General features: G+C 37.8%; 3 protein-coding genes across 5 annotated transcripts; 1 reads left to right on the top strand and 2 right to left on the bottom strand.

The window, feature by feature from the left end:
* Window positions 1-1,257: 1,257 nt before the first annotated feature.
* Window positions 1,258-4,460, bottom strand: hykk.2 (hydroxylysine kinase, tandem duplicate 2). Its single transcript, XM_088394683.1, has 5 exons — window positions 4,127-4,460; window positions 3,339-3,646; window positions 2,870-3,012; window positions 2,293-2,473; window positions 1,258-2,181 (listed from the first exon to the last, which is right to left on the bottom strand). Exons 2-5 carry the CDS (start codon window positions 3,640-3,642, stop codon window positions 1,739-1,741), a joined length of 1,071 nt encoding a protein of 356 aa, XP_088250809.1. The 5' UTR covers window positions 3,643-3,646; window positions 4,127-4,460; the 3' UTR covers window positions 1,258-1,738.
* Window positions 4,461-5,019: 559 nt separating this feature from the next.
* Window positions 5,020-17,940, bottom strand: dynlt2b (dynein light chain Tctex-type 2B). 3 transcript variants are annotated; one of them, XM_088394688.1, is made up of 6 exons: window positions 17,773-17,940; window positions 17,337-17,470; window positions 17,103-17,172; window positions 16,973-17,036; window positions 16,821-16,878; window positions 5,020-7,115 (listed from the first exon to the last, which is right to left on the bottom strand). In XM_088394688.1, the coding sequence occupies exons 1-5, from the start codon at window positions 17,817-17,819 to the stop codon at window positions 16,831-16,833; spliced, it is 363 nt and encodes a 120-aa protein (XP_088250814.1). In that variant the 5' UTR covers window positions 17,820-17,940; the 3' UTR covers window positions 5,020-7,115; window positions 16,821-16,830. The 3 variants fall into 3 exon arrangements, with proteins under 3 accessions (XP_088250814.1, XP_088250812.1, XP_088250811.1); XM_088394686.1 differs by lacking the exon at window positions 5,020-7,115 and adding an exon at window positions 8,696-15,854; XM_088394685.1 differs by lacking the exon at window positions 5,020-7,115 and having other exon boundaries at window positions 16,270-16,878.
* On the top strand, window positions 10,525-13,340 carry nmur1a (neuromedin U receptor 1a). The gene is made up of 2 exons (XM_088394682.1): window positions 10,525-11,575; window positions 12,416-13,340. Exons 1-2 carry the CDS (start codon window positions 10,738-10,740, stop codon window positions 12,808-12,810), a joined length of 1,233 nt encoding a protein of 410 aa, XP_088250808.1. The 5' UTR covers window positions 10,525-10,737; the 3' UTR covers window positions 12,811-13,340.
* Window positions 17,941-18,147: the final 207 nt, after the last annotated feature.

Genomic DNA, 18,147 nt, shown 5'->3' on the forward strand with positions numbered 1-18,147 from the left:
TTTTTTTTTGCAAATTACAGTCCTCTGCCGTATTTGAAACAGATGCAGTATGAAGAGCACTCGCTATTTCCAAATGCCAAGAGGATTAATGGTACTTTTGAGTGGGGTTTGGTATATTAAACTAGGTCCTCAGAGTTCCTATTTGTATTCCAGCCATCATTTATGGAGTGTGGCTTATAAAGGTGAGACAAGGCAGGTGAGAAGAGGCAGATAAGGCAGTGAAGAGATGTGCCTTCTGCAGCATCAAGAGTCAGATAAACGCCCTTGCAGAGCAACTCATTGTGTTTGGATTCTAGGGAATGATACAGTGCAGTAAAAATAGCACAAATTGTACTTTTACTTTATATCTGCAGAAATAAGACTGCAGGCCACGTTGGAATTGTAAAATAAGATTTCTGTACTTACACAAGTCAAATCAGGCATTTGAACAAAGTCAACACTATTAGCTCTCATGGAACAATGTCGCCATCTAGTGTTCAACCCAAATCATGGCTGCATTTCAAAATTCAAACTCAAGTCAGTCTTTGCTGTGCCTTCCAGACTCAGATAGATGATCATTGTCAACCTTTAATGCACATAGTTTGTGTTGAAATATACCACAGTTTAAAGACAAGCACATCCGATGCAACTACTCAAAATACATACACAAGAAGTGAAAATATGGAATGCACAGCGCTAGAATCTGCAGACTGATGCTAATGCTATGAAAACGAGGGTATCAAAGGCACGCAATAATATCAAATTTAAATAGTTTGTTTTTGTGTCATGTCAAGCTTACCGCTTTACTGCGTCCGTCATTTCCATAGATTGAAGGACCTGAACCCCCAATGAAACGAAGTGTTTCGGCAACTTCTTCTTCATACTGAAAAGAGATTTCTGAGACTTTTGTTTGTCCTTGAAGTGCTTCGCGCACACAAGCAGGACTTTGCCCACAGATATAATAAACGTTTAGGTTCTGATGCTGCGGGTGATGGTGTGATGAGTTGTGTAGATTAATGCATCCAGGAAAGGGGCATTCTGATCTCCCCACTTGCACCTGTTTGGACTAAAATTGACGGATTTAAAACCGTTTGGCCGCGCCCATTACCTGTTTGGCAGCGCCGCCCCAAAGGCTGTGACGTAATCGTTAAAAATACGTAATAGAGAATGGATCCAATTGAACGGAGTAAAAAATATCCACGAAAAATTTTATATTATCATCTCTGCAGCACCTGGAGGGATTATATTAAACATTTCTAAAATTCTAGAAACTCCAAATGCACAAGTCAAGTCAAGTTTATTTGTATAGCCCCAAATCACAAACAGTCTCAAAGGGCTTCACATAGACAAAAATTGACAATTATTCTCAAAGCATTCCCTGATCTTAAGCTCCCAAAAGGGCAAGGAAAAACTTAAAAAAAAACCTACCAGGGGAAAATGAGAAACCTTGAGAAGGGACCACAGATGGAAGGATCCTCCTTTCAGGATCACCAAGTTGTAATGGATGCAGAGAGGGCACAAGTAACACATAATATGAAAATCAATGAAAAGATGGATGTCGGAGGTGCCCTCGATTGTCCTGGCAGTGTCTTCAAGGAGGTTGAGCTGCAGTTTCACAAAAATCTATAAAAAAAAAATGGTGCCCCATGACAAGTATCTGGAAGAAGGTCAAACTTGATTAGATGACCAAACAAATCATTGAAAATCTTCCTTTTATACAGATATTGTTTTGATTGTACTTGAGAATATCTTGTCTGGCCTAGTTTCTGTCTTTGAACTGAGCAGCACTTTGGAACCACACTTTCTCCACTTGATCCTTTCCCATCTCAAAGAACTTGTGTAAAATTGGAATGCCTTTCTTGGATGAAATCATCAGATACTCTTCATTTTCAGGATGCAGAGTCACCGAATAACGAGCAATCACTAATGACTGGCAGAGGCGTGACAAGACCAACCAAAAGAGGCAGTCTCTCTCTGCTGCGTTGAGGGGGAAAACGCTTTCCCAGCCCGCTAGGATGGGTCCACCCACTTCAATGGGGTTGGGGTGTTCCAGCATCATGTACGTGATGGTGATAGCGAGCTCAAAAACATAATAACCAAAGCTCATATCCCCAAAATCAATTAGACCAGAAATCTTATGGCCATTGCTATCATCAGCTTGCACCAGCACATTGAGATCATTGAAGTCTCCATGAATGAGGCCTGAAAAAAAAAACATAAGCACACAAACAGGGATTTATTTATCTATTCAAGGCTGTATGCAATGTTTGCTAATAGTTCACAACCAACCATATGAGCCAGAGTAACACTTACATGTGCGAAAACTGGAAGATTGAGGGGCCACAACCGTTTTGTACTGATGGAGGACAGATTTCACAACCTCCAAGAGAGGGTCTCCCTCGAGTACATTTATGTATTTCACCAGAAGGGGAATATTTGACAAACTCCATATGAACCCATCCCTCTGCAGCGCACTAAGTTGAGGATGTTCCATCTAGAAGGGTAAGACAATTGAAATAGGATGATTGACACTCTTAACAGTTGGAAATAAATCACAATATTTTCTTTACTGTTAATTTATGCTTAAATGGGAAAACCATCTGAAGTACTTTGAGTGTGTTTAAACTTTAAGGGCCCTATTGTCATGCCCAGCGAAGTCTAGCGCAAAGCGCAGTCTTGACTGCATGGGTGGCATTTTCTATCATTTGGTATTTTCCTCGATTAGTGCAGGTAGAAGTGGGCGTTCCTTTTAAATGTACTGTGCTCGCACCAATCTGCTACATCAACATCCGCTGATGCAACTCATGTCAATTTCTACAGGGTGACTTTCAGCAAATATTTTCACCTCTTGAAAGAAACCAAAAATGTTTTACTTAAGAATTGTGTTCACCTTATTGAGGACATTGTCCATATTGGCTGCTGTCCGGCCTACTTCATATAATAGCTGTGGTGAGGAAGGGATGTTAGCAATAGGGATTCCTGGCAAATAAGTCAACAGACGCACCAGGTAGTTCTGTAAACCGTAGCCACAATCTGTCAAATAAAAGAATCCAATTAGTTTTATATATTTTGTCTACTGTTTTCGGTAAAATTGCATGGAAAATTAAAAGCATAAACTTGACATATGGTTGTAATTTGCACCGAGTCAGTTCCTGTTATCCTATTTGATGTTCCTTTTGACATGCATCTGTCCAAAGAAACTGGAGAAGCAGCTCATACTGTAAAAATAAATACATCTGAAAGTATGTAGGTGTGGTGTGATGCAACACTTGAATAATCAGCAAGGCAGGTAGACCATTAACTAGATTGTAAAGAGCGCAGTTTACAACACGAACAAATTTTTATATAGTGGACCCTACCGATAGGTTCAAGAAACATGACCTGTCCCATGGTTGTTTTCTGGGCTGTTTGGGTAGGAAGTCCATTTTCGTGTAGAAAGTTCATTGCATAAGTTTGAAGTTCTATCAAGGTGGGGTCCTTTGTGTGCACTAAGTTCATAATCTTCAGCACATACTCGCCACCTTCGACAGTCTCAATACAGAAGTTTTGGTCATCATAGCTGGGTAGGCTGCGCAGTTGAGAGGGTGTCAACTTGTAATGTTTCTTCACAATGTCTGCTGCCTGAGATTGGCTGAGGTTCGGCTTGCTATGGTCTACTGACATGTTCCTGTACACAACATAATGCAAACTTCAGTTATGTAGTGCAGTGTTAAAATGTTATACATTTACTGTTACCCCCTCCCCCCCCCCAGAATTGCTATTAAATCTACATTCTTTTAATGACAGCACGTGAAGCGAATTAATGTACTTATTTGTATATTTAAGGGCAATGTTAAAGTTTAATATCTGTTTTAATATTACATTTTGGACAACAATAATTCCAAGCATCTCATTGTGTAGTCGCAAGCAGTTTTAGTAATAGCTGATTTGTTCAGAGAATTTTATAAAAAAGGTTGTGAAATGGTTTTAAATGTGTATTCATGCAAATAAACCGTGGTCTGCATGGTGCAATTTCTACTTTTGTTTAGGGGAAGAAAACATATGCGAGAAAAGATCCCTTGCGCTAACAGAACCCCTGCCACAATGATAACGGAAAACGTCACAAGAAAAACGTGACTTTAGTGTTTAATAACACTTACAAACTTACCTCGTATGTTTCCCAACGTGCAGTTTACAGTACAATATTTATTTCGTATTTATCAGCAGAGCTGACCACTCTGTCCGACGTCTATGTTAAAAAAGAAAGGAAAAAAGATGCATATCCAGGATGAATTTTCAAAGTAAAATGTTTGCGTGGCGGTTAATATAGTGCATATAATCTCATTTATAACAAAAATGCTTTCTACAGGATAGTAAAGCAAATTGAAACCTAACAGATGATATATTTCACGCACTGTCCATTACAAATCTGTCAGGTTTGAAAAAAGGTTTTCTGCTTGTATGACTTCAAATTAAAAGCTTTAAACGGATGCTTAAATTTCAAGCAGTTGTCACAAAGTATGTTGCTAGAAAGTATCTCATTAGATCTGATTTTCCCCCCATGTTTTCAATTGCAATGCTGACCACAACATATGTTTATATACTGCCATAATCGCAAATATGTACTAGAATAAATCATAAAAGATTGGCCACAGGGTGGCGCCATCGATTTAATAATAGCCATTTTCCGACTAGACGAATTAATAATATTCATATTTATTGTAGTTTCACAAAACAATCAGTCTCACTGTTGGGCTTCATAAAGGTTACCAACACGGACAAAAAGGTGCATAGGTTTTGTGAAATATTCCGTAAAATTATGTCTTATTTATTTGCCACTTTGAATGTAATTTGAATAACACCATGGCTGATATATCTCAGAGTGCATACGCTTTATGAGTTCAGCAAAGGTGAACCAACTCGTGGATGTCTCATCACTCATGTGATAACCAAGGTAATGTGTAAATGACGTCATACCATAATAATACATTTTAATAATAATAATAATAATAATAATAATAATAATAAATGTATTATACCATCCACACGCAATAATGTTACATTTTCCATACATATCTGTTTTAAGGATGATGAGTGATGGTGAACAGGAGAGACGTGTTCTTTCTCATTACAATGTGAAGAAATAAAACAAATTGGTATCCTCCTTTTTGTTTTCATGTTCATGTTATGACATTTTGTTAGCTCACTTGTTGCCCTCATCTTTTAACTAAAGCAGTTTGCATCTAACGTGGCAGCTGTGAAACAGATGTTATTGAAAACGATCTTGGCTTGGCTTGGCTTGCATGAATATTTACCAAGTCAGAGGATCATGTTGCATGGCTGCCAGGGATATGAGTTGGAACTTCTGCTTCAAAAATTAACAAACATTTCATAAAAACTCTGTGTTATCCTTACCACTGCTCACATTTGTAAATGTGGCTTTCTAACCACAAAAATCCATGGAACTTATTGGACGCTAGAATTTTGGCAGATTAATTATAATAGTGATTATTTGTGAGCATGTGTTATATGTGTAGAGTGTTGTCCTGGTCATGCAGGATCCAAATGAAAACAACTAGTTTAGGCTGTAGATAACAAGTCTAGTGTCAAAAGCAATTGAATGTCACCCACACTAACTAGTGAAAAGGTATTCATAGGGTTAATTAATATGGATTAAAAATATTTTGTCTGAAAAATATGTTCGAACATACTTGCAAGTATGTATCATTTAAATATGTTAAGCCAAATGGTAAAAAAAATGTTATAAAAAAAAGGATGAATAGCGTAAATAACGTTGAATTTAGCCTAAAATTATATTCAAAAGTCGGTAGCTTTCTTTGTTTGAGTTTAATGGCAGTACCTTTGCACCATCCATGCAATTTCTTGACCAAGAATGACCCCAAAGTAACCTGGCAGTGTATATCGATAATAAAACCTGTTCTGAACAATTTCACATGAGCTTTCAATGCATAAGTAACCATTCAAACCAGAATTTCAAGGAGAATTGGTTATTTCAGCTCAGGAGGGATTAATTAGATTGGAAGAATAGAAGGTGGCTGTATCAAATGAAAAAGAAAAGACTTTCATATCAGTTTGATCCACACTATGGCCACCACAGTAATGCAAGGTGAACATAATTGTGCGCGTGGAACTGAACAATGACAACTGTGTAGTGTGCTAAATATGATACACTGACAATTATGCAAATGTACAGAGCATCCTTAAGCACTTAAATGTGTCAAGTAGAACAGATCAACAACAGTTATGCAAATATTGCAGCATGCCGAAGCAGCAATACTGATCTTGCTGATACAGTAGAGATGTGCAAAACGAGCAAAATGTCAGAGAAATGTTTTTTAGGAGGGGGGCTGATAAAAAGTTTCAAAAACACTGTTAATAAGCAGTCAAACTCTTTTTTTTTTTTTAATACATCAGAACAGAAAAATGGATATACTAAATGTCTTGCTAGCACAAATATCTTGAACAGTATAATTGCTTCACTTTTTCATCAGGCTGTCTGGACTGAAAAAGAAAAAAAAAGTCCTTTCAGTCATCAGGCCATCTGGGGTGGCTCGGTGTCGCACTGGTTAGCACATCCGATTCACAGTTAGGAGGGTGCGGGTTCGATTCCGAGTCCATGCACATTAATTATATTAATTACGTTGTATCCCAAATATTAGCGCCACATGTTGCGTTAGATGGCTTAATGATGGTTTATTCTAATGCACCTCACTCTGGTAACAAATAAATGTCTACTGGCATTCCAGTAGGCCTCATGATTTCAAAACATGGTCTGGAAAATAGTTTGAAACTTTTGACAATATTTCACTTTGACGGCTTAATACTTTACCCTCTAAAAACAAAGATAGAGCGTCACTAGGCCACAAAGCATCTGCTGATTATCGATCAAACTAAATTGTCAGAACGCTTCAATCTTCGCAGACAATATTCTCAGAAGGCAGTGTGTTGTTTCCAGCCGCCCATCATAATCTGATCAATGGTGATTTGCAGCAATTCTCAGCAGCCATATTTGACACGTAATAAATTATTTTTCCCCTGGAGTTGTGGGAGGTACAGGAAACGCAGAGATTTGCATATGAATCCAACTGTACAAAGAAGTTCCAAGATGATTTAGGACAGGTTGGCTTGATGGAATCCTGACGACAAATACAAAAATACATACAAGCTCTAATTGCCATATGACCGCAGGAATGTGGAATTGACTCCTACCACTAATATTAGAGATAATTGTAATCCCGCAATAGTTGATGCTGAGTTGCAAAAACAGGAGCATATGGTTGTCATGCAACTGCCCCCCCCCCCCCCCCCCCCACACACACACGTTCAGCTCCCACAATTAGCATTATAGTAATTATGTAATTACCTGGGCACAATTATGAATTTGAATGCTGGGGTGGTGTGCGTGTATAAGATGTGAAGCGGTGGAGGGTGACGACAATGGGTGGCATGAGGCGATGGCGAGGGAGGCTTAAGGAGGGAGCTACAGATCAGAAGCGAGAGACGAGAGAGCAGCTCATTGTTCACACTCCCTTTCAATCCACGAAGCTCTAACACACTCGGGACAAGGTAAGACACATCTTTGAACTTTTCTCTGCTCCGTTAACCTGTAATAATGGATTTGTTTTAGCTGGAATTCACCTGTTGATTCGGTAGGGCAAATAAAAAAAAAATAGGCATTATCTTGAATGTGCAATATTCTGCTGCAGTGATCAAGGCAATGTACGAACAGGAAGTAAAGAAATTAATGCTCACTGGTCACTCACAGTATAGATTGGTGGCAAGCTGCTGACTCAAGATTTGGTAAATTTCTAAGTATAGTTTTAACAGAGGAAAGAATGGAAATCATAAAACCTTCATCAACTGATCAGAAATCATTACAATAAAATTTTAACCATTTTGACGTGTTCATGTGTAAAACCATTATTATTGGCTGAAACATGAAAACAATAAAATACATTGTTGACTTAAGTGTGGGATAATGAACAGCTCAGATAGCCTCACATTGGGCTGGTTTCGCATGTTACAAGTTACATTCAGATTCTATGTTTATCATCATATTGTTGCACCTCCAATCCAGTTCACTGCTTTGCTCCTTGGTTTTTAAAAAGAAATGTAACGTGGCATTTCAGTGCACATGCACACCAGTTATGTGCACTCCTGCCATTATTTGTATCTTATTTTTTGGTACTTATAGTCAAACAACCCCAGCCTCAGCATAAGGAAATATAAAGCATCAATTATAAATGTAAAGCCATTCCTTACACTAATCCTATCTATTTACATTTTAAATTTTGTCAGGGAGTTCCGGAAAGAAAAAGATGGAACCAAAACATGATACTTGTAAAATCATTATCTGTGTTAAACGCCTGTTTCCAATACTACATACGTATATAAATATAATAAAAATAATATACATTATAAACTAGTCTGGCTTACCCTTTAGGCCACCGATCCCCAACCTTATTAGCACCACAGACAATTTTTTTCACGGACCAGTGTTTTACAAATCAAATCAAAATCAAATGTCAAAAGCATCAATAAATCAAATATTCACCGACTGCACATTGTTTTTAAAAGTTTTCTTTGCAAACATCGCATATATATATATATATCGCATATATATATATATATGTATATATATATATATATATACATATATATATATATATATATATATATATATATATATATATATATATATATATGCCCTTGGTGTGATAACAGGGCTCCATGCCGGGTTCTCTGCTAAGTGGTTCAAGGCAATTTCAGCAATATAGCTATTAAATGTACCTTTTGTTATCCCATACTGACAAGTGAGAAATCAATTGCTAAGTACATAGGATCATGATTTCTTTTGTAAGCGAGTAAATCACAGAAGTGGGGCGCCAAATAAAATCCCACTGACGATGCCACTTTGGGTCGGTGTAGTGTGTATAAAAATCAATCAAGTGTGAATATTATTATTAATATTAATATTACTTTCGGACTCAGACAGAGGCATTATGGAATTAATGACATGGTGAAAGTAAAACACCAAAACACAAAAATACCCAACGGGGGGCAAAAAAAAAACTGAAAAGGCAGTGAGTCCTTTGGGGAAAAAAATGGCATGTCTTTTTGGACTGAAAATGATATGATTGGATAGATGGCCACTTTACCAAAGTCATGAAGGGGCACAGCTCTTGCAGCAAATGCATTCACATATGAAATCTTGAAATTGAACCCTGGCTCAGCTCAAATCTCCAGCAGTGCATTCACGGGTGTCACTTTTCCCACACCAACTTCGCAAACCTACTAAAAATGGGTTATTCTTCCAAACACCTATTTAAATTAAGAATATATTAATCAACACCTTGTGAAGGGTGTGCTGTGACCATCATATGCATATTTAACACCACAAAATCATTTGAAATAATCTTCAGTTTAAAATGCTTGACAACGCATCTTCATGCAAACACGTGTCAAACTTCTTCCATCTTCTGAGCAGCAACACTGCATGGTTACATTCAAAAAGCACATGTCCGCATTAAAGGAAAAGTCATCTTGCTGCTTCATTGTGTATATAAAACTTCAAGCGTCACAATTCATGGCGGAATTATCAATGTGACTTTCATCTAATGTTGTTTCTAATGGACACTGGAATTCCCAGAACTACTAAACAATCTTTTTTGTGCTCCTTTCCAAGTTCCATATGGAGGCATAGTGAAAGGACAATGTTATTTAGAACTCGTTTACCGTCAAGATAAAGTAAAAGCTGCTTGTTTGAGTCAAAATAAATGCATAAAAAAACACAAGTAGAGTCACTGCTGACCTTGTGACTGCTGTTATTTAGTAATAACCCAATGCATGGTACAGAACAATAATATAATTAAAAAGCACTTTGCCAATATTTCTAATATTGCTTGGAGCAGTGTGCCCAAAGAGCCTAAGATACAATTAAATTGTCATTCATGGACCACTTTAACTTTAAATCTGAATTCATATGTTCAGGAAAACAAACTGAATCTCCCAAATGAAACAGGCGACATGATTAGACTGGCAATGAACATTTCCAGTCACATCATGAATGCAAGCTCGGAGAAAAACAGCCCAATTAGTGAGGATTTACGAATGGGAATTAGGAAAGCGAAGAGACTTTATTGTTGTTTTGGAGGCATTTGCTAATGCCTAAAAAAAATATCTCGTAAAATACTAATGTACAGAGCTCAGCAAAAATGACTGCACCTCAATATATTTATTTGAAAAATATTGGCATACTCGTCATTACATGCATACGTTAATCCAATAAAAAGTTAGCAGAATAGAGACAATGGGAAAATCTATGAGAATATTTTCAAGATTTTAGCACTATATTCAATGTAGAGCGAAGTGGTTGTCTTGTTGCCATCAAAAAAAAAAAAAAGTTGTGTATTGGGTAAAACCCCAATGAACATATACAGGTCACCTGACTTGAAGATCTTTTTACAATGGCAATTTAATCCTATTCATCAGTCTGCTCTACATTGTCACACTTGAGATACCATGTTCATTAAAAGTAACAGAATATTTAACAGGGAGTTTTGAAGATAGCTTGAAAAAGAATGGATGAAGACTATCATGTCATCACCAGGCTTGTATCTTTCTAGAAAATTATGAAAGAAAATAAAATGAGGTTGTTAAAGTCTGTCTTCTGTCTGTAATAATCGACTGTATTTCTGTGTAGATTAATTTATGGATGTTTATGTCATTTTTCACAGATAGTCTCACCATTTGAAGAAGATGACTCCTGACACAAATGGCAGTAACATGCAAGTGGAGAACACAAATGTGACATTGGTCGAGTTTCTGGAGAAACATCTGGGACCCCGTCGCTCACCCATGTTGCTTCCTATCTTCATCAATTACCTGATCATATTTTTGGTCGGCGTGTTTGGCAATGTGCTGACTTGCACAGTCATTGCACGCAACAAAGTCATGTGGACGCCAACCAACTACTACTTGTTCAGCCTGGCCGTGTCGGACTTGCTGGTGCTACTGCTGGGCATGCCGCTGGAGCTGTACGATCTGTGGCAGAACTACCCTTTTCTGTTTGGGAAGGGAGGCTGCTACTTTAAAATCTTCCTGTTCGAGACAGTCTGCTTGGCATCCATCCTCAATGTGACGGCGCTGAGCGTGGAACGCTACATTGCTGTGGTGCACCCACTACGTGCAAAATATGTCGTGACGCGCACCCATGCCAGGCGAGTCATCCTTACGGTGTGGGGTGTGTCCGTGATGTGTGCTCTTCCCAACACAAGTCTGCACGGGATTTCCTACCTGACCAGTAACTCAACCAGCCCTGACGGGGTTCACAGTGTGGAGATCCCTGACTCAGCCATGTGTACGCTAGTGAAGCCTCAGTGGATCTATAAACTTATCATCCAAGTCACCACCTTGCTATTTTTCTTCCTGCCCATGCTTACCATTAGTGTTTTATACACACTTATCGGGCTCCAGCTCAAACAGGAGAGGATACACCAAGTGATGGAATCAAAGTCAGGTGCCGGTCAAGAAAGCTTATGTAGCGTCCGCACTCAACAACAAAAGGCTAGACGACGACAGGTCACCAAAATGCTGTGTACGTTTCACCTGACTGGTTATATTTTCTAGTGAACGACTTGAACAGGCTGTTTTTTTTTTTATTGTTGTAAGATGTGATTAACTAATGTAACTTGCTCGTGCAAAAAGAGGCGCAAACATGAATGCTCATGTAAATCGATGTTGAATCGGATTAATTGGATGTCTCTAAAATTGCATCTGCCAAATTTGGTTTGCAAAATTGCTGCGCTGTTAATTTAGCTAACAGCGCCTGTCTACTGCCCAAATACCGGGTGGTAAACCGGACAAGGAAACTTGTATGTTTTGAAAAGCAAGACAAAAAAAAATATTGAGTCACATTGTTGACACAGCAACGCCATATGGCGACATTTAAAAAAATGCTGATAGATTGTTTTCATGTTCCCCACAAGGGGACGTGTAGAAATGTATTTAAAAAAATCGTAAAATACCTAAGTCAATTATCCGACTTAGCACCTTTGTGGGGGTCAAAAGCCTATTTCAGGGGGACCATGTCCCACGCAGCCCACCCTCTAGCTCCGCCACTGCGTGCATTGGCATTATCGTATCTGCGATTCATCAATATATTTTAGTTGAATTGTGCGTAATCTGTTGACAAATGTTGAATCTCTTCAGACCATGTGTACGTACAAAAAATTGTCATCTTTTGAAAAAACGTCACATTGCATCTTTTACCAATTACTATTACTAATTACTATTAATAAAAATCATAATGTTTTCGAAAAAGAATGATTCGATCATTTACAACCACTGAGTTTAGGTCATTCTGTGCGCCTCATCAATTGTCTCACATTCCATATAGAAATTTCTAATGCTTTCATCTTTACGTGCTTGTTTGCAGTTGTTTTAGTGGTGGTTTTCGGGATCTGCTGGGCCCCATTCCACACTGATCGCCTCGTATGGAGTTTCATCACCGAGTGGACCGACAGCCGCATGCAAGCCTTCGAGTATGTGCACATCCTCTCTGGAGTGTTCTTCTACCTCAGCTCGGCAGTCAACCCAATCCTCTACAACCTAATGTCCACACGTTTCCGAGAAATGTTCAAGGACGTCATGTGCCATCGGGCGCACAACTCCATTCCCAGAAATTATTCTTTAAGTGTCACTCGGGTGACACTCCGCAGTACCCTGAATGAAGCGCCCCTTAGCAGTGGAGCTAACATTGGGGAAGTGGAGGCGGAGGATGGAGAGCAGGTGGTGAAAGAAGAGATCAATTACACATGTAAAGCTTTGTGATTTTCTGTTTTCTGTCCAAGACTATCCATCCATTATCCATACCATTGTACAATTACTACAGCAGGCGAGGAAAGACAAATTATAAGAACAGAATTAAAGGGAAGAATGCATTTTATTCACTGTTGTTGTGCTGGTCTTATTCTTGTAGTTTTATATGGTCTATGTTAAAGAGTATTTGTATTTGTTCTTAATTTATCTGTCTGAAATCCACAAAAAGTACAGTGTGACACGGTATTTGTGACAAGTGGAAATGTAAATAGTGGATATACGCATAAAATAATATAGTGTGATATAGTGATGATGGCCTATATTATTAGTTTGGTGATAGTGAATCTCAAGAACGATAATGACACACTTATGCCATAATCACAGTTTGGCACCGGCAGATTCACAAATGCATTTTATTTATTTTTTTGTTTATATCTTTACTGCAAACGATTTCACAAGGTTTTGTATTGACCTGACCTGTTCTATACTGCTTACAGTAGCTTTAATGTGAACTCATTGAAACCGGAGCGAAATATCTTGTTTTTGTGCTGTTGTGGATGTAACCGTGACTATGTTACGAATATCAACTGTTCAAAAATTACAATATTGTGTGTTGCTAAAAACCAGCAAAAATAAAAAGGTGCTTTTCTGCCATGAAGGAAAATATGCTCACATAAGTTTGGCAATTGTTTTGATGATTATTAAAATGCTTTTGGGGAGTAATCCTCCCTCTCTGGCCCCATCTTGTGGCTTTATTTTAGTTTTTAATGATTATTTCTTAACTTTGCATGGTATGACTAAAAGGAGTTTATCAGAGACAGGAGAGACAAAAGGCATGACTCATACTCGTTAAACTATAATTGTTTCTTGTCCAGTTCTTTAACTTGGTTTAGCAGTAAAATTAAAAAATAATTGGAAAAGTCTCTATGCTTCATGTCAAGGGATATAAAGGTGTTTTTTTTTTTGAGGCATGGATAGCTGCATAGGGCTCCAGTGTTGTTGTGACAGTTCTCATCGGGTCATCGAGTAATTTGATCGCCTTTCATGTTTTGATTCATTGTACATTCCAAAAATAAATCATCAAACTGGTAAGATTTTGTTTTTTGGCAGTACTCCATCAACATGGTACATTGGTTTGAACTAACAAAATCAGGTAATGAAAAGTTGAATTTAAAACAAACCAAGACATAATACAAAAGTTTCATTGATAATAGCAAAGTCATGTCACAAGTTCTTACATCAATAGATGGCAGTCTCATATTTTTTTCCATGGCTGGGATATTTTAATTTTATGTTAATTTCAACATTTTACATTTAAATTTTAGTCATGACATTGTGTGAAAGCGAGCCCAATTGCAGCTTCAATTTCAGATACAAACGAATGGAACGCAATCTGAGTAGGGGACTGGTCATAAATGATGCATATAAACACACTGCTTATTGATAATGACAGTGAGAAGGGCTGATAATGGAAATTTAATACGTTAGCAGACGAGAGTTGGGTGATGACTGATGAGGGTTGAAAGTCATAGAGCAGATGTGGACGTTGAGAATGATGCCTCGGGGGGCTTCTCAGAGATAAGGCTGATATGAGAGGACGTACGTAAGGGGCATGTCAAAAGCGAAGTTTACGAGTTAGTGATGCTATTAATTGGATGTGGATGAAATATATATTAATGATTCATCATGACGAATAATGTGGATGGAATATACATTAATGATGATTAGTTGATGAAATATTATCAAATAATAAAGTCATTAGCGCAAAGCACTAAAATAGTTGATGAAATATTATCAAATAATACGGCGATTAGCTCAAGACACTAAAATAGTAGAATATTTCTAACTGTTTCACAAAATGCTAAATATACGTACTAAAATAGATTTTATTAGCTGAATGGCAGAATTAATAAAGACTGAATATTTCACTATGTTTACAATGTCCTTAAAATGTAATTTTCGATTTGTACTACTAAAACAAGTTTTCCATGATATTCTATTTAAGTGAGATCCAATTACGCCTCTTGCCTCAAAGTCAGCTGTGATAACTTTTGACAACTTATCACCTCCCATAGCGATTTTAAGTGTTCTGAATGAAAGTGATGAGTTATATGCGGACAGATCCTCGAAGCCCTTCAACCAAGTGACAAAAATATTTCAGCAATTCGGAAATTCTCGAGGCAGCTTGACATATGAAATGAGAACCACTCTGGGTAACAACTGCTGGTAATCAATGCATTGCTCTGATATAAGGAGCGGAAAATCTGTTCCCATCAATGCACAAGCACAACAGAGCCCGTTCGAGGAGAGGCTTCAGTCGGAGCCTTCTGGAAGAACTCGTGAATCTCTGAGATTAAAAGCATTAATCATCAGTTGCTTAACCAAGACTGATGCCCATCCATTTTTTTCCACCTATCTGGGATTAAGGATTTCAATTGCAACCTTATGACATTCTGGTGAACTCCATTGTCAAGAGGGTTCGGGCTATGCTGGAAAGGAATTGTGACCCCAAAAAAAATCAATTTAGGGCCCAATTTGGACATTTTATGTTGTATTCACTTTTAGTTGCTACATGCTCTGATATTTTGAGGGCACAGTAAACGTTTACTATTATAGAAGTGGTACACTTACTTATTGTCCAATAGAACTCTGTCAACAGGTCGCAATTTTGTAAATTTCTATTGCATCTTTCTGCATTGTACTGTTTAAAATGTTTTATTCATATGACGAACAGTGTTGGCAGCGCTATCAAAAGGCATTCCCACTTGCAAGAAAATGCTTACAAATGTGAACACATTTAGCTATGACTCCTTGATATAAATAAATGTTAAAATAATACATGAGGTATATTTGTACCTGATGTACTCAAAACAATTGTTTATGAAATCAGATTTATGTATAAGTCATTTCAGTAATTACTATACCTGAGCACTCAATTGTTTACTTCTGACTTGTTAGAAGTCATCAGTGGTGTAGCAGTTCACTGGCTAACTTGCAGGCGTCACCATTTTATCATAATTCCCAATTATTACTGCTGCTCTCATGTTTCCGTTTCACTGTAAATCAGATTTAAATAGCAAGTTTATTTCTTAGACAAAACTCTTATTTATTTAATAGGGCTGTTCCATAATTCGGTATCACTTTGTTATCTTACACGCGAGGCTGTTGAAAATATGAAACCTAACTTGTATTTCATAAAACTTAGCTCTTGACTTTTTGTGGCAAACATTTTAACCAACAAAACAAACAAGTGAAACTTTTTATAAATGTTCAATATAAGAGTCCTTGGTTACATTGCATAGCTATTTTTTATGTCAAGTCAATTGCTCTCCCATTGCCTCAAAATATGCAAACTAACACTGGCAGTTTATGGATTGCATTCAAAATGTCATCAATCAGTGAGTTTTATGGCACAATAACACTAGAGCATTTCTCGAGCTGAATGCGTACAAACACATGGGAAAATACATATACTAATAAAATGGATTTATTTACTTGGATGATACATGCTGAAACTGAGATGAGGTCCGTAAACAAGAGGCCAGTGGTCTACAAGACAATGTTGGCTTCCAAACAAAAGTCATGACCATTTCAAAAGACCTCTTCAACCAGAGACACTCGGAAAATAAATTGCTATTTCACACTCGAAATGACTTGTGACTTGATTTTGATGCAAGACGGTATCGACAACCTCACAAGTGCTGAAATACACACTCAACAGACACTTGAATCCAACAGCGCAATGGAATGAAATCCAATGAAGAGCTGGAGCAGAGGTAAGACTTCTCACTTTGGATTGATGTTGTTTGAGATGTATTCATGCACCAACATGGTTATTTAATGCAGGGGTCACCCACCTTTCGGAAACTAAGCACTACTTTTGGCGTACTGGTTAAAAACTTTCTTTACAGTATTCTATGCACCCGCATTAGTCTAATTATTATTGTGTTTGTGGAATGATGGTGAGTCATTTCTGTTGTATTTTTCACCTCAGCGGCTGACATTCTCCTTCAAACACTTACACTGGGCTTCTTAGTAGAAATAGCTTCCAAACACGACCACCGCACAGAATAAACTTTCCTGTGAAGACAAAAACATTCAGAAATAAACACGCACCGATACAAAGCCACCCCTTCCAAAAAAAAAGCAGACCATAACGAATACAAATTCTTACATTCATGAAAATATCTTCTGCGTAGTTGTCCGTATCAGCATCCCATAAACATCTTGATGACATCCTGTCAAATCCGACAAGTTTTATAGAACGTTTTCAAAATAATAATTTAAATCAATACGTCACTCACTTGACTCCTTGTCCACGCTGTTCTCCGATGGTCACCTGCACAACAAGTTTGTACCTGTCAAATCCTAAATCTGTGTTGGAAGACAGAAAAAACACACACAATGATTAGTAATGATGCAAACATTTAATGATACTGATTTTCATTATTGTAATGATTGATAAAGGATTCTTTCCACAACTGTTTGGTTTAGAAGCAAGCGTGTGTGTGTTTTTGTCGCAGACGTGCATCACTCACTCTTCACTTTATCCTTCACACAGTCAGCCACCGAGCGGGTAAGCTCTGCGACCTCATCTGGGTCAAATTGTACTTCAAACAGGCGTGCCTTCACTGTTTCACGAATGCACTCCTTCACAACTGCAGACTTGAATCTAGATTGTTGCAGAAAGGCCACAAAAGAATACAAATAATGGACTCAGTCTAATGCAACATACAATCAATCTCTCTAGGAGAGTAGTTCAAATGAAACTACTACTTTTGTGTCAACACTCTTTCAGTCTTAAGTTTCTACTGACAGGGCTTTAAGTATTTCAAAATGATCATAACCATTAGTATATTAAAAGCATGGAGGGGGGGGATTCTGGTTTACGGTCGCTAGGTAACACGAGCGTCGGCGAAGGTATAGTTGCAAGCTCACGTCACAAGATAGTGACTTAGCTTGAAAATAACTCACTTGTGCTGATAGTTGGGCCGTATGAGGTATGTATCCGAGCCTTCCATCACATATCAGTCATTTAATAAGTCAACAAGGAATTCCATAAAAGAAAATCATGCAATTCTTCACTCGTGCTATGCAGTGTTTGAGCTGCGACCTCCGGAAGTTATTTAGTAACAACTGAGTGACAGACTGGTATTTTCAAAATAAAAGAAATTCCTCTGTTTCCGGCGGAGCTCCGTTCCTCCTACGACGTCGTAACCTAAACGTGTCTGTAAATCGGAATGCCCCGCAATCCATCTCTCATCTACAATAACGCATTAGTAAAATATAAATGATTACGTTAAATATTTGGAAAATAAACACAACATTTATGTTAAACAAAAGAATACA

The sequence above is a fragment of the Syngnathus floridae genome, chromosome 13 (assembly GCF_059516105.1).
Source record: "Syngnathus floridae isolate MCC-2025c chromosome 13, RoL_Sflo_1.0, whole genome shotgun sequence".
In the NCBI taxonomy this organism is placed as follows: Eukaryota; Metazoa; Chordata; class Actinopteri; order Syngnathiformes; family Syngnathidae; genus Syngnathus; species Syngnathus floridae.

What these genes read in the sequence shown, in the direction of transcription:
- nmur1a (XM_088394682.1), top strand. Translation starts at nt 10,738, where the DNA reads ATGACTCCTGACACAAATGGCAGTAACATGCAAGTGGAGAACACAAAT. An exon ending in ACAGGTCACCAAAATGCTGT is followed by an intron (nt 11,576 to 12,415) that starts GTACGTTTCACC and finishes GCTTGTTTGCAG; the next exon opens with TTGTTTTAGTGGTGGTTTTC.
- hykk.2 (XM_088394683.1), bottom strand. Translation starts at nt 3,642, where the DNA reads ATGTCAGTAGACCATAGCAAGCCGAACCTCAGCCAATCTCAGGCAGCA. An exon ending in CATGTTTCTTGAACCTATCG is followed by an intron (nt 3,013 to 3,338) that starts GTAGGGTCCACT and finishes TTTATTTGACAG; the next exon opens with ATTGTGGCTACGGTTTACAG. An exon ending in TGGACAATGTCCTCAATAAG is followed by an intron (nt 2,474 to 2,869) that starts GTGAACACAATT and finishes TTACCCTTCTAG; the next exon opens with ATGGAACATCCTCAACTTAG.
- dynlt2b (XM_088394688.1), bottom strand. Translation starts at nt 17,819, where the DNA reads ATGGAAGGCTCGGATACATACCTCATACGGCCCAACTATCAGCACAA. An exon ending in CGGCCCAACTATCAGCACAA is followed by an intron (nt 17,471 to 17,772) that starts GTGAGTTATTTT and finishes GCAACAATCTAG; the next exon opens with ATTCAAGTCTGCAGTTGTGA. An exon ending in CAGAAGATATTTTCATGAAT is followed by an intron (nt 16,879 to 16,972) that starts GTAAGAATTTGT and finishes TTGTCTTCACAG; the next exon opens with GAAAGTTTATTCTGTGCGGT.